This window comes from Grus americana, chromosome 2 (assembly GCF_028858705.1).
Source record: "Grus americana isolate bGruAme1 chromosome 2, bGruAme1.mat, whole genome shotgun sequence".
Lineage (NCBI taxonomy): Eukaryota > Metazoa > Chordata > Aves > Gruiformes > Gruidae > Grus > Grus americana.
The window spans coordinates 133,730,491-133,755,226 of NC_072853.1; the positions used below are offsets into that span (position 1 = coordinate 133,730,491).

At 39.2% G+C, this 24,736-nt stretch overlaps 1 protein-coding gene across 3 annotated transcripts; it reads right to left on the reverse strand.

Annotated features, from left to right (window-relative positions):
* Window positions 1-1,465: 1,465 nt before the first annotated feature.
* CCDC126 (coiled-coil domain containing 126) lies at window positions 1,466-23,907 on the reverse strand. Of its 3 annotated transcripts, XM_054816457.1 has the most exons (5): window positions 23,801-23,907; window positions 12,878-13,010; window positions 11,840-12,243; window positions 9,148-9,366; window positions 1,466-3,047 (listed from the first exon to the last, which is right to left on the reverse strand). In XM_054816457.1, the coding sequence occupies exons 3-4, from the start codon at window positions 12,075-12,077 to the stop codon at window positions 9,185-9,187; spliced, it is 420 nt and encodes a 139-aa protein (XP_054672432.1). In that variant the 5' UTR covers window positions 12,078-12,243; window positions 12,878-13,010; window positions 23,801-23,907; the 3' UTR covers window positions 1,466-3,047; window positions 9,148-9,184. The 3 variants fall into 3 exon arrangements, with proteins under 3 accessions (XP_054672432.1, XP_054672431.1, XP_054672433.1); XM_054816456.1 differs by lacking the exon at window positions 1,466-3,047 and having other exon boundaries at window positions 7,736-9,366; XM_054816458.1 differs by lacking the exons at window positions 1,466-3,047; window positions 23,801-23,907 and adding an exon at window positions 23,072-23,313 and having other exon boundaries at window positions 7,736-9,366.
* Window positions 23,908-24,736: the final 829 nt, after the last annotated feature.

Below are 24,736 nucleotides of genomic sequence, written 5' to 3' on the forward strand. Positions count from 1 at the left end.
GCCCACCCCAGGCCCTCCTGTCTTCTGCCTCTGCACTCACGTTGTCCTGAGTGGCGGTTACTATTTAGACCTCACCTAACCACGTTTCTGGTGGGTAGGTGAGGGGTATTTTTGTTTGGTCGTTGATTCCCTGGCGGATGTAAGGGAGGGAAAGCTCAGGAATGCTTGAGCTGGAGACGGGGAGAGCTCGGGACCTGCTCTCACAAGGGGAACCTGTGTTAGATCCCTTTAGCTACACCTTGAAACGACACCTTTGTTGCCCTGCGATGGTGTGCCCAGCACAGAGCGTGCAGAAAGGCCGAATCTACACAAGAAGTATGTTGCTGGCATAGGAATACTTCTACAACATCCTGGCAAAGCATAAAGTACAGTTGTATTCTTTGCCTCCAAAAACTTCCTCCAGCTGGCCGAACTAAAAAAAAACCAGCATTCACTGACTGCGCTTCCCTTACTGCAGTCACTCAAGCAGCACAGTCGTGATGATCTCTAATTGCTCCTAGCTGACACCACCGCACTGAGAACAGGCTGTTGCATGGATCCCGTGTAGCCATGTGCCAGCGCTGCTGCACGACACAGTCTATGTGAGCCTTGGTTTTTCTCTGCAGTGCAAGGCAGTACGTATTTGTTGTGCTACTACATGTTAGCTCAGAGACACAAGCTTCCAACAACAGTAACGTTAACCACATTAACACTATGATTCTAGAAGTAGGGTGAATTTCCTCTTTTTAGTTATTCCTTTTTCCTGTACACAAACAGCAAGCCTATCCTACAGTACCACTGCCATCTTCCTAGAAGGTAAGTGGACTGCTGCCACTTCAGTCCCACTGGGAGTGAGCAGTGTGTGTTGGTAAGGCTTCCTCAGGCTGCAGTTGCTGCCGTAGTCTTCTTTAACCTTTAAATTCCCACTCAAGCTAAATAAACAATGTAAGTTACTAACGTTCACAAGTTCCATGCTCCAGCCAATATACATTCCTGTTTGCTTCCGATTCTGCTGTTGTGCACTGTAAACAAATAAAAGTTCCTGGGAATGCACTGTGTAAAAGAAATGCTAACAAAATAATTTATGACTTGGCTTTCATTCCTTATTCAAGCAATAAAATGAAAGTCAACAATATTATTCTATTTATTAGGGGTAAAAGGACAGGGTGTGGTTTGTAACCATGTTGATGAGCTATAACTGAGCTGACTATTGCCAGGTCTGTCTTCCCTTTGTTGTGGATTATGTGTTTAGTTTTGCAAAGTTTATTGAGAAGAGGTAACATCTTTTATTTGATCAACTGATACAATGGGAAAAACAGGCAAGCTTTATGGCAAACAAGCTTTTCTTCAGGTTTAGCTTTGACAGACAAGGACCTACTGCAGAAAAAAGGTTCTTTGGATTTTATAGATTGAGTTGATGGCAAAGATGCTAGCAAAAAGAGAAGCATTAATTAAAATATGAAATTATTTTTCTGTCTTAAAATTCTAGTGTTCAGTTTGTTTATTATACAAAAATTATACACCAGAGAGAAGTTGCAGCCTTTGTATAATGCTTACTTGAAAAGACATGTCTGAAAACACAATTTTGGCATAAGCATGACCATTTCTTCATGTTTTTTCCCCTATTACAAATGTTTTTAATGTCAAGTTTGAGTAAAATGAGATGACTAAAGAAATCCATTCCAAATATTTACTTTTCAGCAAACAGCCTAAATATTTAATACTTTGAGGCAGGTCTAAAGAATATAAACAGCGGAAGATGCAATAATGTACATTTAGTTATTGATGTTGAGCATAATACATTATATGACTTGTCCCATAATGTATACACATTTAAAAAAGAAACCACCTCCCCTGGATTTCCCACCACCACCTGTCAACCCTTCACTTGCTGTTGTAGGTCCTGAATCTCTTAAGTTGCCTCAGTGGGGAAGTTTATACCCAGGGAAAGTTTCATTCTTAGTGAATGAAGGAATTCTCTGTAGAGTGTGTGAAAAACATGACTCAGTTACAGCATCAAGGAACTCAACTGTAAAACTCTTTGGAGCAGAGACAGTCCCTATCTTTGTGTTTTAGGGAGAATCCAGAGCTGTTGATCCTAAAAAAAAAAATTTTTAAAAAGAAGAAACAACAACAACAAAAACCCAACTGTTGCCATTTATCTAGAATAGCTTGAAAGATTTATTTCATCTAGAAAATGAAAGCTGCCTCTAGATGTCATAAATCTTACCTCAAACTCACTGATGTTCTTTGAAAGCTCTTCCATTATAAAATATGTTTTGTTCATAGTTCAAGACAAGAGGAGGCCAACTTTGAGAACCACTCGTAACCAAAGATGGTTCTTAGACTGGCAACATGCAGTTCATAATTCCTCTCCGTGTGCCACAAACACCACCACCACATTGAAACAACTCCTCCAATGTGTTTGAAGGCTGTAGTGAATAGATCACAGGCTGCTATTTCTGATCCTGCACTATCTGTGTAAATTGACTGCTTCCTCTTGATACAAACATATCAGTCATATAGCGACTGAATATGTGAGCAAAAGATGTAGTATGTTTTTCTTAACTGAGTTTTAGGAAATTGATATTTAAATTGTTCTCTGCATGGTAGCAGAAGCTACAAGCCCTCAGACTGTCAAAATGAGACCCGAGAAGGTAGGCTTTTTCCATACAATAAAATGACAGGTGCCTGTCGAAAAAGGTACAGCAATTCAAGGAAATCTCCAGATTGTTTTGCACTGGGCAAGCTACCAGCAACAAAGCAGAAGGTGAAGAGAGATGTCACAAGGACCAAGACAGTGTTTTGCCGAACCATCCCCCAGAGAGAGAGAGATGAAACAACAGTTTCATTTCAGTATCTAAATAAGGTGATAGGACATATGGTCTGGGTACTTGTCCTGTGGCTATGGCACATGTATAAGAAATTGCAGCAGAGCAGCCAGCACTGCAGTATAACACAACACGCATGTTCTGTCACGCTGAGATCTGAACACAATCAGGTCCCTCTTAAAGGCAGAAAAGATATGAGAGCAAGTCACCACTGCAGTCAATACATCTTCAAATAACCTAGGGGAGGAAAATAAAACCACACAAAAAAGTTAGGATTGTTTCTCCAAGGAAAAGAAAATTTCTCCTGTGACCAAAACTTCGAATCAGATGGGGAAAGGGAACCTTCAAAGCAGGACAAGCAGCTCTGCAGACAGGGAATTTGAACTTACTACTAGCGTGAGCAACACACTACTGCACAGGAGCTGCACAAAACTGAAGATCTTTGAGATACCTTATCTATATGCACATTTCACTGGTGCCCGTGATCACAGCACTGCCAATAAAATCAGGGAGAGCTCTGGCAAGCCTGGGTTCACACAGAATGAGCAGAGCTCCTATGCCATGAGTTGGTGTCCCTCATCTGTGCCACATCTTTGTTAAAAACAGTGCTCTGAAATACAGTTTGGGTTTGAAGAGCAGAGCCACGTTTCCGAATCAGTTAGTTTTTGGTGAGGGCTACAAATGGTAGTCCATATGGTACTTCAGTGTCAGCTTACCTGTGAAACAGTTTGTGTGAAAGTGTCGAGAGTAGGAAATCAAAAGGAATCTTTTGAGGGGCACCTGTCCTATGAACTACCTCCCATCTTAAAAAAATTGAGGATTTATTCCCAGATTTGATGACAGCAAGTGTTCTCTGCAATAAAGTGACAGTGCTCAGCTTATTAGCACCCCAGCATCTGCTTGGATCCAAATTTGTGCTCATAGACTTACTTGGGAACAGATGTAAAAGGTGAAACGCTTAGTAATTAAGAAATTGAGTTCTTCATTAATAAAGATATTTCAAACACCCACTGTTTTACTGTCATAGCATGAGTATTGGAATATATTTTGGATTCAGAAAACTCTCTCCTGTCTCCCATCCCTTCCAAGAGATTGTTAGTGGACATCCAAAATAAAATTCATTAAAGACCAAGTCAAACCAGATTTTCCATGGTAAACTATTGAGTAATTTTGAATAGCAGGGGGAAAAAAAAAAAAAAAAGGAAAAAAAAAGACTTTCTGCTCCTGTAAAGAACCCATGCCACAAGGTAAGTAAAAGGAACAGAAATCCAGATGGCATGTTTTACCTCCTATGGCTGTGATGTAGCATACGGACGCTGCTGGCCCAAGATCTCTGAACACATCAAAGTGGGTTGAACATATGGACACTCACTTACAGTACAGCTCTGTGAGACCCAAGGTGCTGCCTACACATCAAAGGCAACAGCTTAATGCTGCATGGGGTGTTGACAGTCTCTCTCAACACCCTCTGTTAACAATAAAATGTGTGACCCTTTACATTTTTTAAAATCCTTAGAAGTTTGACAAGTGCTTTAAAATTCATCTCAGTAAAATACATATGTAAATTGAAGATAGCCACTTTATTAATGAAAGAATAAATAATTTAGAAATAACTTTTAATATTTTATACCTCGAGTCATCATTTTGAAGTAGTAGTTATTCTATTTCTATGCATTTGGTCAATGACTATCTCTAATTAGCTATTCTGAAAACGAGAAGAATTGGTGTAAAGAAAAATAGAAACAGTTTCCATCAAATTGTTACCTCCCTCCACATTCATTATCAGTATTCTGATACACTTAAAAGCAAAAGCAAGCAGAACTCACTTATTATAAACTTCTAACCACAGTCATACATTATGCTAGAATAAAAATTAGTTTGCGTATTATTAACCCTAGTTTACAGGCATTTAAAAATGTCAACACATTTCTCTTCAGTTTTGCTATCAGAGAAACAGAACATGATTAGACATCTACTGAACAGAGCAAGTTGATGAATGCCACAGGGAATATGCAAGCAAAGGTCAATTAATAATGAAAGGTTTCTGCTGGAGGTACTGACAAACATAGCTGGGAAATTTGTAGTAATTAAGATCACTTGCAGATAAGATTCAGTAGCATGTGATGCCACTGGTGCTTAAGTGATGCAATTTCATATATGGATGTAATGGGAGGCTTTTTTTCTTTAACTTGGGCCTCATTTTAATAGTCTAAATGATATTTTTAAACATGTAAATGCACATGTGCACCATCCCAGACAAACTGAGATTAGGTGAAATATCAATTAACAGTCTATTCCACTTGAGAAACATTGCAAAAATTTAATTCACCTTCTTAGCTGCTATAAAAAGAAGTCTCCTATTTCACTCTTACCTTTGAAAAAGTGTTTTAAATACTATCAAATGCATTAAATCAAACCCCACAGATAGCAGATGACATTGCTTTGTGAAATGCCAACTCATGAAAGGACACAATCCCAGGTAAGGAGGTTATATTTGGATTAATTGTTAAAGGTTTCCATAGACACTATATGTGAGCTTTAAGGAAAAAAAAAACAACAAACAAAACAAACAACAACAAAAACCAACAAAAAAGCAAAAATCCCAACCACAAAAAACCCAACAAACACCAATTAAGTAAAAACATTTGAGAGATTGAGCTCGTTCCATTAATTTGAGTATTTTGAGGAAGTATTTTCTAAAAGGTTTTTAAGAAAACATAATAAACTGGGACCTTAAATTTTATGTGGTTATTTTTCTAAATAAACTTCTTGTACAGGTTCCCAAATTTACTCTGCTTCTGCATTCCCACAAAAGCTGCAACAGCAGCGATGACCGCCAGAACACGTACCTGCACAGGAGGCACTTGGTCACTTAGGCAACTTGCATACATCACAGACGTGACGCAGTTTGGAAATCTCTGCATTAGAAATTTTTTTTCAATTAGAATTTAGATCTATCTAGCCAGCCTCTTTAAATGATTGTGTCAATGAAAAACAAGTATTTAGCAGTTACTTGGAAAACCAGACAACTGTGCAATATGTTCGGCATGTTGCTGCATGCCAAGGATACTGATGTTTCACCACACTGATTACAAGAACCTCTACATTCTTGTGCCATGTTTCTGTATTTTTTTAAATGGTTTCATTAAAAACAGATCAGCAAACTTCTGTGATTCTAACAGTGGGTAAGCAGCTTGTTAAGAGCCATCTCAGTGCATTCCAGTGGAGTTTGTCCATCCGTTCATCCCAAAGGTGCTTTAATGTGGGACCACTCAGCACTTTTTCCTTCTTCACACACAATTGTGAGACAATGTTTGGATATCTTAATTATGTTAAGGTTACTATGGTGAGATTCAAAAATGATTTATTTAGATGAGGAAAGCAACAAAAAGAACTAGAGAATCAAGACAATCTTCCCTAAAGAGAGATGTTTGCCTGCCAGTTATTTGGTTGTGGAACTCAGAGCTGTATTAAGACCTGTGGTGCTTCTAGCTGTTTAGACAGCAATCAATATACTCTTCTCTTTCCGTTTTTCTTCATTAGAACTTTTGTTTGGGAGTGGATCTTGATCATTTTTTGCTACCTACATTAAACAATCATTTGCAGAAGTACTACCAATTATATAGTGAAATCAGCTGGTAAACACTCATAACGCAAATTAAAGCTGGGAAAATTCAAGTCTCATAATTTACCTAAAGATTTAAAGAACAAAACCAGAATAGGAGGCTGCAAGGTAGATCATGGAAATATTTTCTTGCTTCTGTTGTTAATAGAAAAGGTTGAGACCCTCCCTTTATCCCTTCCTTTACCCTCCTTCCCTTCATCCACACACCTGAGGTTTAGTTTTCCCACTGCAAAAAGTGCTGTCATCTCAGCAGAAAGGATGAAGCTCAGCTTCCACTCTCTGCACTGCTGGAGCACAGAAATCAGGGAAGAAGTACTGTGCTAGATAGTTGGCAAAGGGAGAACACAGGTCAGAGGCACGGCATGGTGATACAGCTCAGAACAACACTGGCCACGAAGAGATGGGCAAGACGTATCACAGACAGGGATGTATTGCTGTGTCAACCCCTAATGACAATCGTTTCATGTAAAATTAGATGTAGGATGCCACTAGAGTATTTTTAACTTGCTTTTTGATACGCAGTGGTTTCAACTAAATTAATCAATGGAACATTTGTGCCATAAGGTATAGATAGTTCACCGTTCTCCCTATATATTTGTCAAGTACGAGCTAATTCCAATGAGCCATTGTCCTACTGAACCTGAGAGAAAAGCAACTATTTGCTAATGGCACCATGAATTACTATGAGCAGTATAGAACTGCATGTAAATTAGTGTATCAGTCTCCAAAATCCCTGCATAAAACAAGCTGTGTGTGCATGTACTGACAAATATTCACCTTGCAACTTTTATGTTTAACAATCCTCAGTACTTTAAGACTTCACATACCCTTACAAGAAAAGAAAAAAAAATCAGTTTGAATACACACACAAATACTACTCATATTACTGTTTACAGCACAAAGGGACACCACCTATCAAGGTTTTGTTTGCTATCAATCAAGCACACTAAAAAGCATAGATACAAAAGCCTATCTTCACATTGTCAATAGAGACTTGCAGATTCAAAAGATGTTATGTACCTATCTTCTTCACTCTTTAAGAGTGAAGTCTTCACCACTGAAGATCTAAACCAGTCCTTTTCTTTTCTTTTCATTTCTTTCTCCCCTCACCTCTAACCTGGGGAAAAAGTTTCACGGCATTAGAATTTCAAGTGCAAAAACTCAGTGATCAAGCAGGAAGAATACCAGACAGACCACCGCTAAACTTCAGAGATGTACAATTTTCCAATCCAGAAACACCTAGAGCACATGTAGCAAGAATTACAAGACTGGTTAAAAAAAAAAAAAGAACAGGAGCCTCTACAAGTACAATTAAAATTTATTTTTCTCTTTCTGCATTGAAGTGAGTATATGCTTACACACAACGTGAGAGAAAAAAAAATCCGGATACTAACTAAGGTTGTAAGTGTATTTTTCTGTTATAACAGTCCAGAATATCAGCAGGGAAATAGAGGAAAAGAAAAAACACAGAACTTTGGATGGTGTATCATCCAGCACCTCTGGTTTTACTGGTGGGTTTTTTCCCTTCATATAGGATTAGACCAGCCCCACCCACCCCCAAAAACCCACTCACAGCACACTTTTGGCAAAAGTCCCTGAACATACCTTGCCCCCCAAAAACATTCAGTATATTTTAAAAAACAGGCTCAGTGGCACTTTCTCTTCGATATGACTTCAGTAACATTTTGAAATACAGTGCATCCACGCTGCGATTCACTTTGCTGTAAGGCTAACTTAGACATAAGGCAAACGTTACCTTAGCTCTCAAATATTCCACAATAGGACACCCTTAGTACATATATCTCTGTTAAATGCAGAGATCCCTCGTTTCCCTTCATTGCTTTTCCTCCTGATCAAAAAAGCAATTCAGGGAGATGGTGTGCTATACTCATCACAAATTACAAGGTACTAAAAAGTTTAAAAGAAACAGTAATGAATAAAAATAAACAGTATTCACATATCCAAAACTTATTCCCATCACTTAAATAATTTTATCTGCAATTACAAAATACATACACTTAAATATCTTTGTAAGAAATAACCATCTAAGATATCACAGATTATGATTTGCTTTTGATAATCTCACTGCCCTAACTCCAGCGTAATGATATACCTGGACAGTGTTACTACCTAGGATGTTTTCCTATTATAATTAATTTTCTTAAATATACAGTAAATTGTCTCTTGCTATTCTGACAGATAGTGCAAATAAAGACATTCTTTGGGTCACAATTTTAAAATATTACCACTAATGCTATCCTCAATTTAATATTGTTTTAGTAAATGAGTAACAAAATTATAAGTATACACATTTTCTAACGCCTGTTTAACAATGCGTTTTCCTCAGTTACCTTGGCTTAACGCAGATCACAAAAAATGAATAAGCTACACTACTGCTCACCTATCCAAAAGATATATTTATACTTAAATAAGTGTATTTAGAAACCTACCTGTAAGCTCCCCATTGCTTTCTGTTTATTGTTATTATCCAATGGCATACTACATCAACTCATGATATCAAAATATCTTTAAGACAACAAAGATCACTTCAGAAGTACCGCTCAAAGGCAATGAAATAATGCTTTGAGAACCTATGCACATAAGTTAGGCCTAAATAGATCCAGCACATTGTATAACAGAATAGTTTACACTTTTTTTAGTCAACTACTGCTTTGCCCTAGCCAGAGATAAAAAGCTTATCTTAAATATTACCTATCATAGATGTAGCAACACAAAGCAGCCCTATTTGCTATCTGATGTTGCTTGCTGGTTTCACACGTTTATTTGAAGTTACTGACATCTGATTGCTCGTGCCATTAGTGGTATTTGTTGCTGAGCCATTCACAACGATGTAATCAACTTTGTTTTCCAATTTCACAAGGCGTTGTAAGATGTCATCCAGAAGAACAGCAATTGTTCTCTTAAGATCAGCTGAAGATAATGGAAAAAAGAAATTAGATCCTATTATTTACTATGTGTGGAAAAGAACTGCTATTTCAACATATTCACATCTTAATACTTGCTATCCTTCCTACTCTACTTTTTGGGAAATAGTGCAGATTAGTATACAAGTACAGAATTAAATAGCTGCTTGATTATTCTTTAATACCATTTCTTTGTTATTTTAGGCAAGGAAAATACCACCTTAATAGTGAACTGTGAATGAAGCCAATTAAATATTCGAGTGTAAGAACAAAACTGCTAGTTGGATCATTAGACTAGTGACTACTCAAAGGCAATATTTCAAATTTCATACAGACAACAGCACTAGAATACCCAGCTATGTCACCTTTTAGCCTTAGACAGCAACAGAATATATTTAAATACTTTCCAACATAAATAGGTAGTTCTTAATAGCTTTCCACTAAATAACTGATCTATCCCACAGAAAACCTGCTACGAGACAGTATCTTATCACTTCTTACATAAGCTATAAAGCAGGAAAAAAAATTTTCCATGTATTTAGGCCTATATTGATTGAAAAACAAGAGAAAGGACAGTAAAAAGATTCCCATATTCTGGAAGAGAAAAACAGTAAAAGACCTTTCGACAAAAACTAATTACAGTGTTGTCAGTGTTCATATCACTATCTCCTCTCAGATGTGGAAAAAAATTAACAAACTTAACCAGGTCTTACAAGGTGTTAAGATCCCCCCAACACATACAGACTAAGACACACAGAGACTCTCTTCCCACCCACCTGCCCCCCTGCATTAGTTCTTAACTAAGCAGAAAAACTGGGGAGGAAAAACACAGGTATAAAAGTGAATAAAGAAGACTAACCCAGATAAAATTAAAACACTAGTAGTAAATAAATAAAAAAATAAATCTCAGGTCAGTCCCTCCCTCTAAAATTAACTAGTACTTGTTTAATAATGTCATCTTTAAAAAAAAAAAAATTTTTTTTAAAAATTGCTTTACAGTTTGAGCCAGAGCAGGGTCTGCTGTGGGTCACGTACTCTATAGTATCATTCTGTGCTCAAGTCTGAGGGAAGGAATTGTCTACTCAAGTTGCAAGTCTGATGATCAGTATGTACATCAAGATTGGACTTAATTTTTTTATTAAACTTCAGACAAAACCTCAAAAGGCAAAATTAATTTGGAAATACACTAAATACACTGTAAGAATAATACAGCATTAGAAAGCTACAGTACACAAGGGTTTTTTAAAACAAATTACACAGAAAAGTAAGTACACAGTAAAGGCAGAAAATCCTTGAAGACAAAAAAAGGGGGAGGGGGCAGAAAAGGGGGAAGAAAAGAAAAAGTAGTCTCTTACTGTGGTAAAACTGTTAATGAAAGAATTAAAGGCTAAGACATTTTGATGCTATCTTCCTCCTCTTGGGTTGCTTCCTGCTCATCTTGTCGTCACAGACTTGCCTCCTTGCTCCTGAGCAGCAGCAAAAATAGTTCGGACACATTTTTGCTGTTTGTACTCTTACCAGAGTGCCTATAAAGGGCATCCTACACCTGGTAGAGCTCACTCTTTTAAGGATTCCTTAAGAAGGGGATCAAAGTACATTAATATAAAACTACTTTTTTTTAAAAAATATTTCTTTTTAAGCCTTGCACTACCCTTATTTTCACAGATACTTTTTTCCCTGTATGACAGAACACAGGTACTTTCTTCAAACCTAATCCCTAAGGGATTAACTAGAGCTCATTACAACCTTCCCTCAAGAGAAGCTACAAGGGACCAAAGAGTTAAAATTATTAAGATGTTTTTATAGCTTTGCTAAAAAGGTCTCAAAACTATTTCTTCTGTATTTCAGAAGACAGGCACAGGCTCTAGTAATATATTACCAATGAATACTGGAAACATATTCATCAAGTTAACAGTGAAATCACATGGAGAGATACGATGCAGCAAGTATCAAAGCTCTAGATAAAAGGGACCTTTTCTCTAATGGCTACTTCTAAAGCAAGGGGAGATTCTGCTAAATTTCTAACTGCCTTGCAGTCTCAAGACTGCAAACTCAACTAGCATGTTGCTTTCCACTCCTTCTTTACTACTTAAAGAAAATTAAATAAATAAAAGCAGAAAGTTAGCAATGAGGCACAAGGATGTGGAATGTTGAAGTGACTTAATCTAAAACTTTGTCGCCATATCAACGAGGTGCTTAAGATTCAGAAAAAGTACAATGTTACTGTTAATCCTGTAAGTAACAGTAGTCATATAACTGGAGATATCTAAAAAAATCCTGGAAAAGTCATCTCTTATCTCAAGCTTGATTTTGCACCACATCTTAATCTTCAACTTCAGTGAATAAACTAAAATCAAATCAGTTAATACAAAGAACTCTCTCTTAAAGAGCAGTATATATTACTTTAGGAAAAAAAGTGTAACTTTACAGTTTTCAGGAAAAAAAAAATATTTGAATAACTAGTATTTTTTCCCTCTTACCATATCCTGTCATAGAAGCTCCACCGCCACCATTCATTAAATTTTTATTTTCTTCTGCCAGTGCTTTGACGTATCTTTTACTTAGATCTAATATCTGTCCACGCAACTCGGCACTGCTTTGGCGTCTTGGATACTGAAAAGTGTAGCGTAGCAACATCAAACCCCAAATGATTCCAAAAACTAGTAAAAACATACTCAGTTTCTGGGACATATTTTTTCTTGAAAATGTTAGAAACATTTCTGATGAAGGCCACAGATATGTCTTAATTTGAAGATAAATAATTGAACTTGGCTTTGTCAAATTATATTACATATTAAACAAAAATAAGATTTCTATGATGTGAAAAATCTTCTGGCTGGATCATCTTGAATACATCTTCTCATGTTTTAGTTGGTCTTGATTCCTGAAATTTGTAAAAAATCACATGGTTATTAAAAACTGCTACAGTTGTTGAGATCAAGGACAAATACCAGTTTCAAAATGCAGTATTATTGCAAAACTGAGCAAACTGTTGTGGATTTGCATCTGCTTAGAGATGCAGTCATCCTTCTATCTCACCTGATGTTTACAAGATTTCCTCTTCTTATTTGTACCCATTTTCATTGTCCAAAAAGCAAAACTGCTATGCTTCTACAAATCACCTTAAGTATTTTAAATACCATAACTTGAACTGACATTAAACCCAAATGGATTTAAAACAAAATGCAATATCTAGAAGAGACTTGTAAAACACTTATATACAACATTTTGACGAGTTATACGCATATATCTACATACAAGAAAAAAAATCTTGTGAAATTATTCACTTGATTCTTATTCCTCACATAGAAGCACAGGGCAAGTATAAACAGATTATTAAAATACAGAACAAATTTTCTTGGCTGGTTAGTTCAAAGTTGGGCATCATCCTCTTCTGGTTTTGTGCAGCATTAAGGTTTATTTATTAGCAAGACACCAAAACAAAGAAATAAAACCAAAATGAACCAGCACATCGCACCTACATTTAGCATTTTACTACCACTTTAAAAAAGTCTTACCATAGCAGCCAATTCTGATCCCTCAATAGATTAAGGCTTCAGGAGAACAACAAATAATAGGAAAGCTTCAGCAGTTAAACAGCAAATGTCCAGACAGTTTGAAGCAATATGAGCTAAACATCTTCAGGGAGCTCTGTATTGGGGAAAAAATAAAATAAACAAAGTGCAGGACTAAAGAGACCTTCATTTTCACATGGAGTGATTTAAGTTGACATCTTCAAGCCACGTGTTTTTAAAATAGAAATGTATTTTTAAACCTAACTTGAAGCAATTGTTAGGGAAAAACAAAGAATCATAGAATCTATTTCCATTTTATTATAAATACATACATTTGAATTCCAATAACTGATTTCAATATACTTAAAACAATAAATTAGTAAGAATCTCACTGAAATGTGTCCGTCTTCTTGTGTTATAGAAAGTGACAGCAGATGTTCCAGATTCATCCTGTATGTATACACGCATATATTAACATATGTGTCATTCTCTACTTTTCCCCCTCAAACAAATCTGATCCTTTCAGTCTCTTCACATGCGTATACCTCGTATTTCTCATTTTCCAGCCACCTTTGAAACTTCTCCAATGATTCAACAGTTTTTTGAGAGGGAGTTTTATTACTTAACAGTCTGGATGAAGTTACTCATTTTACATAATAGTTATGTTTACCCTGTTATTCCCCATTCTTCCTCACATATTACCTGACACGAGCACTTTTCAGACTGAAGTTACACATTTTAATAGAGTTCCCCACCAGTACTTAGGTCTCTGGTTTTTATTAGATTATTGAGACCGAATTTCTTATCCTGCTAAGCACTCATCTAAACTTCACCTCCAGGGTATTTCTCATCGCCTCGGCTGACCAGTTCAACTGGCCTTATGGCCAACACACCACAGTCTGCTGCAAACACAAGCGTCACTGCCAGCAGGGTTCTGAGTTGTGCTTGTCGCTCACCCTTCACCTTCACTCCTCAGATAATCCTCTCAATAGGCAGACCAACATGACTGATTCAAGTGGCACATTTTCAAAGTGCTCTAAAATCAACACGTGTATCTAAATTATTCTGAAAATGATCAATCCAAGACAGGGGCAATATTAGGACTTGGACACCAAAGTTGCTGTAAAGTAACAAGTTCTATGAAAATTCTATGAAAAATGCCCTAGAGTAATTGCCAATACATAAAAATCTTACTGTTACTGTTGGGTGTACTAACATAAGTGGCAATCACAAGTCACTGAATGAGGAATAGCTTACTTCACCTCAACTGTGGGATATGACTCTGCACACAGGCAGATAGCCAACATGCAATAATTTGAAATCCCACTGTAAATTCAGTGGGATGTACTTTGTTCAAAGAATGTTCTTATCTCCCAAAAAACCCTGCTTTTAAGACACAAATTTGTCTAAAGTACGTAAGAGAGAAAACAATAAAAACTTATATTTTACAGTATGTGCACGAATATTTGGAACTGTGTGGTTAAAGATTTCCTGAAACAGATCCTCCCTAAACATAAGCTAACCAAAACTTTTCCCTAGCTCTTTGCCAAATCCATGGCTATGCACTCAGACTTTAAAGCATAAACTGCACCTATATCATTATGCATCTACATAATCCCTGAATAGTATCAAATATGATGGAAAACATTTACATATGAGGTCCAGGAGTAGTGTATTTGCATGATGGCTCAGAAGATCAAACACTATCTCTTAAGGAGAGACCACAAGTTTCAACCCTGTTCCCCAAAGTCTACATTTTATATCATTAAAAAAAATTGTCTGAAAATAGCAGATAGCTCTTGCAGAATTTAAATTAAGTTCAGCTCTCCAGCCATATCTCATCCTGAAGCATTTAGACAGTATCACTACAGAGCTTTGGAGTGGAAATAACTCTGCCATCACGCTGTAAATAAGACCACAAGCCAGGATAAGAGTCCTAGCCAAGAGGAACAGATTGAATAAACTCCCGCCAAGGAGCAGCAGGAATTGCAGACTGGGTCTTCGCCACGTATGTTTGATTCACAGTGCACAGGCTGACTACTGAAACTAACGGAAATCAAGGACTTTACCTGCTGGGCAAATGGCATAACATCCAAATACTGACACCGGGCAAAGGAACTGGGAATAAGGTGTACCAAAACGAAGGGAACTACTTGTACTTGTCACTTTCCCCGGGGCGTTTTTAGAGGCCATTCCCTACGTAATGAACTCCAGTGTAATTTCAAAGTTCTGGAGATTTGGTCTCCTCTTTCTTCCTGAAGCACGCACGTCTAGTGGCCCGTAACACACTCCCTGCAAGACCCTTCCAAGATTACACAGTGTGGAGTAACCAAAAAAAAACCCCCTAAAAACAAACAAAACCCACGACACAAAAGCAAGCTTATACCCATGTGATTTGCAAGTAGGAAAAAAGGGTATCAGAGCAGCAGGTGTACATATTAGGAAGAAAATATCACAATAAGTAAGATGGATGGATTGGAATATTCTTTCACCTCTTGTTGCCCTGAAGGGTCCGCACTTCTCTACGCAAGCGTTATAGCTTAAACAAAACTTGTACTCAGAATGGACCTTTGTTTTCAGTAATTCAGAGGTAATATCCCATGAGATAACAGCAGACATGTTATTCTCCCTCATTCTCCCAACTCCTCCTTACCCACCACTCCCTGAGCATGGGAAGAAGGAAGCTGAGACTTCTGTTCTCCCAACCACAGCTGAAGGGCTTTTATGGCAAAGGAGGTCAAAGCACTGCAGAGAGCAACAGGAAAAAAGGGCACATCAGAGTATACCTTGTTGGAATTCCTACCATCCCTAATCATAGAGACTGAGACAAAAGGAACACAATTGTGAAGATGAAGGAGTACAGCCAGGACAAAATTTGAAAATCTGAGGAGGGAAAGGAAAAAACCAAAAACCAAACTAACCAAACAAAACCAAAACAAACACGCAAAAAACCCCAAACCAAACCAAAGCAAACCCCTGACCTGACTGTGCAGGCAAAATGGCAATCCAAGAATCCATGAAGAAGAGAGTATCTTCCAGATAATCCTTTCAATGGGAAGACTGAAGTGACTGATTCAAGTGGCAATTTTTCAAAGTTCTTTAAAATCAACATGCATATCTAAATTACTCTGAAAATGCCAAGTCCACAGCAGGGACAACATTAGAACTTGGAACTACAAGCAACTCCTGAACAGAAGATCTGAGACCAGGTTTGCCTTTCAGACATACAAAGAGTTTAGTTTTCTTCACTGTTGCCACTGCTGGTTGTCTAAAAAATGTATTGGATTTAACATTGTCCAGTGGTACCACAACAAACACTGACATATATCTGGCAATCAAAGCAATGAACTAAGGCACTCATCCTCTCCAAAATAAAATCTTGTCTTTATCCCCTCAGCTGCGGTCCAACATCAGTCATATATAAATTATACTGAACGCATGAAAGTAAAGGAACAAGGGCCAAAGAAAAAGCAACAGAAAATCCATTATATGTTCCATAAAGTTCTAGTATCTCTGATGCTACTTAACTAAACAGTAGCATCGGACTTCAGTTTGAATACTGGACCCCTCTCCATAGAAACCATCCCATACTTAAAAAAAACATCATACTTGAATTTTGTTGCAAAGTCTTCCTCAGATTCTGCTTTACTTATTCCCAGCAAAACCCAGAGATTATATTCATGTACAACACAAAAAAATGCAACAGTCTGTAAGGCAAAGGAATGCCTCATACAGCCTCTGAAAAAATCTCAGGGTATCATGAAAACCAGACATACCCAAATCCTTAACAGGTTACATCTCACCTTACAGCACTGTCGGTTCTGCTAGTCAGTCAGCTAATAAAAGACCGGTTCATATTCATCATCGTTTTACAAGTCTGTCAGAGAGATCCCAGCCTTCCTAAACCACTAGAAGTGATTATCGGCATCAGCAGAGCAAATGTAAACCTGTACCGCAGAGATGGTGTGTACCTTCTAGTTCTGAAAAATGCACAGGATAGATTAAGATGATTATTTATAAGAGAAAAAGAAAGCAGCAGGCCCATGAGGTATTTTTGGTAGTTACTTGTAAGCAGCTTTAGCAAAAAAAGCCTAACAAAAGAGAGTCAACAAGAGGTGAAAAACAGAGAAAATTGAAGCCTGAGAAGCCCATTCCATTCACGGATCAAAAAAGAATTTAAGGATAAGGCCAAGAAAAATGCACTAAAAATAGCATTGTTAACACACAGTCCAATACGGTCACCTCTTTGGTTGTATATTTTGAAAGATGGAATGCCAAATACTGAGGCACTACTGCCTCAGTATTACCCTAGAGACCTATACAGATCTCTAATGAACTAATATATTAAGAAAGCAGCCTTGATAAATGGGAATTTTACTCAATCTATTACTTACTACCATAATACTTATCTGTTCCTCACTGCCAAATTATGATCAACAATGATGTGACACAGTGAATTCAAAAGCAAGTCTGGCTTTGCGACCAATTATTAATATTAACTGTATTAAACACAAGTGATTTCTCAAGACAAGAGATTAAAAAAAAAGCAAGCCAGATAGAGTCATAGGAGACTGCATCCAACTACAGACAGAGAAAGGGGGAAAAAAATCTTGTAACAGAACAGACAGCAGATGGAAATTAGGACAATATGAATAAAAGCTGACATTAATAATTACTATTAAAAAATTGTAGAGTACAAAATTAGAATTTATTACAGTCTCAGTGGGAACATAACAGGTTTATGAAATTATTAAGGATTTAAAAGAAGACACTAAAATTAAGTCTATATGAGAAATTTCTATTAAATTCATGGCAGCAAACATCTCTCAGTACAGTGAGGGTACTGTATTAGTAAACAATAAGCTGTGCTGTAAACAAGCATGACCATACCTCATTGCAACAGCCAACGAATGTTTCAGGATGACAAAAATCACAGGGCATTACAGAATACCAGGAAATATTTCCACAGTTCTATCAGCTCTATCCTATTAGTTTTCTTTTTTGCATCTATTTAGAGTGTGCTCCCCTGGCCCATTTACCTCTGTGACTTCCAAAATATTTAGTTCTCTGATTTTCCAACAGAAAACTTTGAGCGTCAGCTGACAGACATTTGTGCTGACCATTCTGAGAACAGACAGGGTAGTTCTATGTTACTCGGAAACCTGTTGGCACGGTCGCTGTGCAGCAATGAAAATGGCAAGTCTAAAGAATCACTGACACACACACACAAAAGCATAGAACGTATTCACTGATCAATTAATCTTTGAAAACAGGGACAATGAAATAAGCACCTAGAAGCCCAGGAGCTACGTGCTAAGACTTTTTGAAACACCAAAAATGATGTTTGCATGCTGGTAATTTGCAGTCTTAGATGGCTATCAGTTTGGTAGTAGGAGAAAAAACTGCACAAAGTGGAGCTGACAAACAGGTGCCCAAAGAAGTATATTCTGTTACACAGGACCAATACACGGAAACTTCAGTTCTCCATTCCTACACATAACACAAACTCCCTTTAACACATCAGCTTGCTCACATCATTCATATTTAAAACTGGTGCCCAAGGAAGAATCACATTTCTCATATTTTTAAAAGCACATGAGTTCTTGAAAAGATGCCAATAAAACCATTTTCCTGTACCGGCACATCCTCACTGGCGACTTTTGCAGACCAATGCTGCCCTTTGATTCCCAGGTGGTTCATTAATCAGGTTCACTTGGACAGCTGCATGGCACCATAAAAGAGCAGAATATTCTACTCAGAAGCGAACAATTAACAGCAATGCATGTCCCCAGACAAGTGAAACCACATTTGAGCTGTCTTTTGTCGAGATCAACTCTCAGCATGTTAAGTATTCCTATTACTGCTGCTGTAAAATTTGGTCAACAGAAAAATGTCACCAGCAAAGAGGGAAAAGAGAAGGATATCCTATTGACAAAACCTCAGCAACGCCTGACACAACACATCCCATGAACATGCTGTACCTGTATGCTGATGAGACTTCTGGGTCTTTTGAGACTGCATCATAGATCAGTTGATAGAAGAGAGAATTTATATTAATACCTGCTAGGCTCAAGTGAAAGGAACAGCACTATACAACACACTGCTATCTTAAGAATAGGTAAGAAGGCATATTTCTGGCCAGGAAAAAAAAAGTCTGCCTTATAAGTATGACAGCTGCCAGACTGCAGGTTTTAGCCGTTCTATACCACTTTGGAATGCACTGCCAAAGGAGTCTGCCTAGTGCTTGGTGTCTTTTCCAGGACATCTGTCTTTATACCTTCTCCCACAGGATATGTTCCTTCATTCCCTGCCTCTGCATGCCCTTTACTTGCAAATACCAAGGAACACTGAAAAAAAACCCAAAATTATCCCTCTGCCTTACTGCTACGGGTCTTCTGGGGAATACCTTTAATGGATATTCCAAGTGAAATCATAGAAAAGACATTAGGTTTAAGGGAATAGCAAAAATGGGTAAGTAACTACCAAGAGTACCTATTCTTCTACAGTGCTGCAATGAAGAAAGAAGAAAATCTTCTTGTGTGCTCCTGCCAGTCCCTGTCTCTCAGTATGTCTGGGCCAGGATGTCTGGGCCAACAAAAGTCAGAGCTCACCAAGCAGACAGATATTGTCACTGCTGATGAGCTGCTGGGACTACCTCAAACATATCTTAAACCAGGAACAGTTTTACCTCCTACAGGCTTCTAAGAACAGCACACAACCTATTTGTTTTGTAGCTGGACTTTGAGTTGAAAACAAAACCATATTGCTTTAGACTTGAAACCCACGCACCAAGTTTACAGCGGCTCCAGTATAAAATCGTCTGAGTGTCCAAACACCTTTTGTATGTCAGTATTTCAGAAATTCTGGTGACTTCTTTCTATTTTGAATGCATGCAGTCCTATTTGCATTGGTTTTATTTTACACTTTCTGCCAACAATTGTTTTGATTTTGCATTATGTCTAAGGAGTCTGCTTAAGTACTTTTTGGTACCTTAAAGTATCCTGGCTTTTTTTCAACGCCTCCCCCCTTTACTGTGCCTACTACTGTCAGTCGATCTTTTTAAAATAAACCAACAATTTCAAAAGAAAAATTCTTTGTGCCCTGTCTGTGTGCAGTCAGCCAAGACTCAAGATTTTGAGAGGGGAAATTTTTGAAGAAAATTAAAGAAAACAGGTATCAATGGGGACAGTATATTATACTTGCTGAAGTTCCTCTCCTCCTGCTGGGTCCACCTGGGACTCAAAACTTTCCTATATCTCTGCATCAACTTCTTAAAAAAATTAAATCTCAGCTTCATTCTGTCTGGGACAGTTTTCTTTATGCTTTATTGCTGCCGTTCAGGTCACAGTAGGACTCATAAGAACCACAGTTATGACAGGGCATGAGGTACCTTCTTAGCTTCTCATTTCCCAATAAGATTACCACAATTTTTTCACTGCAGTTGAACACTAGGCTATGACAAGTACTCCCTTGCAAAGTCCTAACTAGTACCTCTACTCTCTTGTGAAATTTCACAACTGTGTTTGTATCACTGTTTCCAAAGCCCATGGGACTCCAAAACTTCCTTCTGAGATGATAATGTTTAGCTAATTTTATAGAGCACCATACATGCAAGATAATGAATGTAGGCTACTGAGAAGAGAGGGATTTTCAGTGAACATTTTAAAGAGAACTAAAAGGGGAAGAGGGAGTCAACTAAGAAAGTGACAGCTGCAATGGTGGAGAGATTGGCACTGCAGAACTGGTCATACGTGTACATACAGTGCAGCATCCAGACAAACACTATTCTTGTAGAACGGTAACAAAAAAGGGCTTGTACCACTGGGGAGAGAGGAAGAATTTAACTTTGTCTGGTTTTATTCAAAGAAACCTGCAGAATTGAAACTGAGTACGAATGTGTGCAAGGTGTCCACCAAAAGTATGTTTCAGTGGTAAAACTACAATACAAACTAGGCTCAGATTCATGCTCTTTCCCCAGGAGGCTGATCCCGTTGAAGATTTTAGAAAAATAACACTGGAGGAAATGTTAAAGACACGTAAGTTCTTTTCTTCTACATCTTTTATTTCTTCTAGATTGATGTGTCAGTTTAACTTAGCATAGTATGGGTTATGACAGACAGCAGTTAACCATAGCACCACAGTGGTGTGCACTGCAAAATACTTTGTTGTTCAAATTAAGTAGAAGGTACCCAGAGATTTAACTAATTATTTATATTATGATAGCCTCTTATTTCTTTGATATTACTGAAGAGACCAATTTCAGTGGAGTAAGTTTTAAATCCTCTTGTCTAGGCCGCTAGCCTAGGCCCTGTTTTATGTAGCCAAAGTACCCATTTCGTTCTGAGCAATCCACAATTAGTCTTTTACATTACATAGGCAAATGGTAATATAAACAAATTTTTGTAAAGTTGACAATCATAAAAGAAAATTTAGGAGACTATTAATAATGCTTAGTTGAGGAAGCCCAACCCACCTAATGTTACAAGTTTTCAATCACAGGTGAAAGAACTTGTCAAATAACAAATACCATATAAAGTACATTTTAGCAGTGAACCTGCACCAGGACAAAACACATTCATATGAATGACTGAGCCCCACAGATTTTTAACAGCTACTGGAAACAATTTAATGGCTATTGTTGACACTTAATTAGTCTTCAGACAATTTAAGCTGACAGCATGCATTTATCCTACTTGAGCAAGATGCAAGAACTAGTGCCCTTAACTATTCTTGGAAAAGGTGCAAGTGATCATGAACTCTGGGGAAAATATCTTACTTTCAGCAGTTAAATGACATCCAATACCCAAGCTGAATCACAATATGTGATTAGCTAATACAAATGCCTCCTTCGAGAAGCTGAAAGCCAAAATGAGTTTCTAAAAGCAGAGACTACAAAAACTTTAGAAAAATAAAAAAAAAGGAAGTAGCTTTATTTCCAACTGTAAATGCTTTAAGAAAAAGACCTATTTGGCAGACCAAAGGAATTCTAACATAATTGCTTAATCCTCTGGAGTTCTCAAGTACCTGAAATGAATTATTAAACAATTATATATTGTAACACATAAAATAACAAAAAGAGGCCAGAATAATTTATGTTTTATACGCATGGGTATCTCCAGCAGTCAAAATGGGAACAAAGGTAGCAATAAATTTCCACATTTGATCTAAAACTGCAGTCACTCCACTAGTGACACTAGAACAAGATGCTACTTATTATTATCATCTTCATATTGTCTCCTTTCTTTGATATTATCATGGGAGTGAAACAGCAATTCACGACATTTCCTCCACAATAAACACTACATTACAATTAGAACAAATCACATGCATGCTTAGCTATTAGGTTCAGCATGCTCACTGTCTTAAGGTTCTGTTAAAAAAAAAAAAAGTCACAACTCTACAAAGCTCTCTTTTCAGAGTGAAAAACTGCTCCCCCCCCCCCAAGTCACCCACAGAGGGGGCAAAACAACAAAACCACTGCAGTTGTTAACCCGATCTAAACTGCACTAAGGAAACTCACTGTACATCATGTCACAGGACAGAACAAAAATTCTCTCTGCTTTGCTTTGTGGCACACAAACACAGAAATTAAAACTCCATTCTAGCTGTCAGTATCTTTCAGATGACAAGATACATAAAAGAGAATTTACAGGATGCTCCCATGTTAGATTAGGAAGCTGAAAAGAAAGTTTATTAATAATGAATGATTAACAGAGCTACAGAAATGAGGTAGAGATAGTAGCATGTTATAAATATTTACAGAAATAAATTTAATGGAAGATTAAAAATGTAGTTAAAATATCACCAGATGTTATATATAAAAGCAATTTTATTATATTGTAAGAAGGAAGCATAATTCTACAACTATTGCTCTCAGGAACTTTCATGTATTATAATCTCCTAAAATTAAAACAAATGTTTTGCCCGTTTTTTTTTTTTAATAAAAACTTGTTAGTGTTAGAAGATCACTTATTAAGGATCCTGCCTTTGCTTTAATATGAATTAAATAAAAAAAAATTTCTTCCAAGTTCCATCACATCACTGTAAGCATGCTTTGCCTCTTTGAAAGTAACGTCCTTACAGTACAAGAAAGACATCAATCTTGCAGAGTCACTGCGGTCATGGTTTATGACAGGAAGGCCACTGCAAATGAGGAAAGAAACCAGAAAACCCTTGCTTCTTTCACTGTTTCCTCACCATCCAAGGACATTGCATCACAGCCCTGGAGTACGGTTATCCAACCGAAGGGAACGATTAGCCACGGCGGGCAGCAGACCACACCGTACCCGAGCTGCACCTGTACGAGGGGCCTGCAGTAACACCGCCACAAACCACCGGAGAGACCCGCGCTGGTACCGAGAACCAGAGCTCGCAGAGCAGGAAAGAGACCGACCCGCCGGCAGCTCCGAGCGCTCACGCAGCCCAGCGGCACGACCCGCTGCGGCAGGACAAGCGGGGGGGAAGGAGGGAGGGGGGAAGGAGGGAAAGCTGACGGCTGCACAAACGCCGGCGGGGGGGCAGAAGCATGGCCGAGGCCAGAAGGGAGATAAGCCTGTCCCGAAGCAGGGAGCAAGCCTGAGGGGGGGAACAAAGTGAGGCGCTCAGACGAGGTAAAAGCCTGGGTTTGCCTGGCAGCCGCAGCCAGGCTGCGGGCACCCGGCGCCCTCCCCCGTCACCCCCGGCCGAGCCTGGCGCTTCTCCCCCGCCCCACCGGGCCGCCCCGTCTCCCCACACGGACTGCCGGCCCTTCGCCACCCTCCCACCGCCCCCACTCTGCTGAAGGCCGTTCCTCGCCCCTTCCACAGCCAAGGGGCGCGGCTCTTCCACACCCCGCTCCGATGTGCCGCCCGGCACGGCGCCTCAGGAGAACGGGGCAGCCCCTTGGCGAACCACACCCCCCCACACCCCTCGGCAGCCCCGCACTACCTCCGCTCCCGGCCCACACCCGTCTGACAGACACCGCTCGCTCCGCTTCCGCCCGCCTCATGACGCGACGGACCACCTGAAACCCCGCCCCCTCTCCTCCCGTACCCGTCCCGGCCAAGCTGGCTGCCGCAACACCCCCCCACGCGCTGCTGGGGCGCATGCGCGGCCGGGCGCCCCCTATTGGGGGCGGTGCGTGGTAGAGGCGGGACCCTGAGGAACGGTGGCGGTGGCCGGTAACCGGCGCTGCCCCTGCGGCCGCGGGGCTTAGCTCGGGACGAGGAGGCCTGGCCGCAGGGCTCTCGCTTGCTGCGCCGCCGCCAGGCCGGCGGGGAGAGCCGCAGCGCGGTGCCGGGGAGCGAGGCAGGTTGTTGCGGGGGCCGGGAGGGTGATACATAATTGCGGGCGCAGGAGTCCTTCCTGGAAACGCTGTCGGGTTCTAAATAGGAACCCCCGGGGAAGCTAGAAAGCTGTTTCGCCGTGGCTGTGGGTTGCCATTGACGTCCTTATATAAGCGAAGATCACCTTCAGAAGCACAAACCGGGAAAGGTATCGCTTGTGCCCTCTAACGGCGTAAGTGAATTTTGACCGTGGCCTCAGAAACGAGTGCTGTTCCTCACGGTGCAGGGACAGTTTGCCCCATCCGTACTCGTTCTTGTAACCTGCAGCTGCACAAGCTGGACTGTCCGTGGCCTGGACGGTACTTTAACTCCCCCCGCGATAGTCGCGTAAATATAACCCATCGTGGGTATAGGACTGGGCTAGCAAGTTATGTCAAGCTTTTCCTGCAAGGTGGTATTTAAAGAAAGCTGGTATCGGTTAACTAAAGGTGAACATAAGGGCACATTCAGCAGCTGCAGTGTTGCTAGTATTCAGGAGTAGCTGTTGTTCACCCCAGCTCGATCCCTGCAGGATTGTTCCTACCGAGACAAGCTGAGG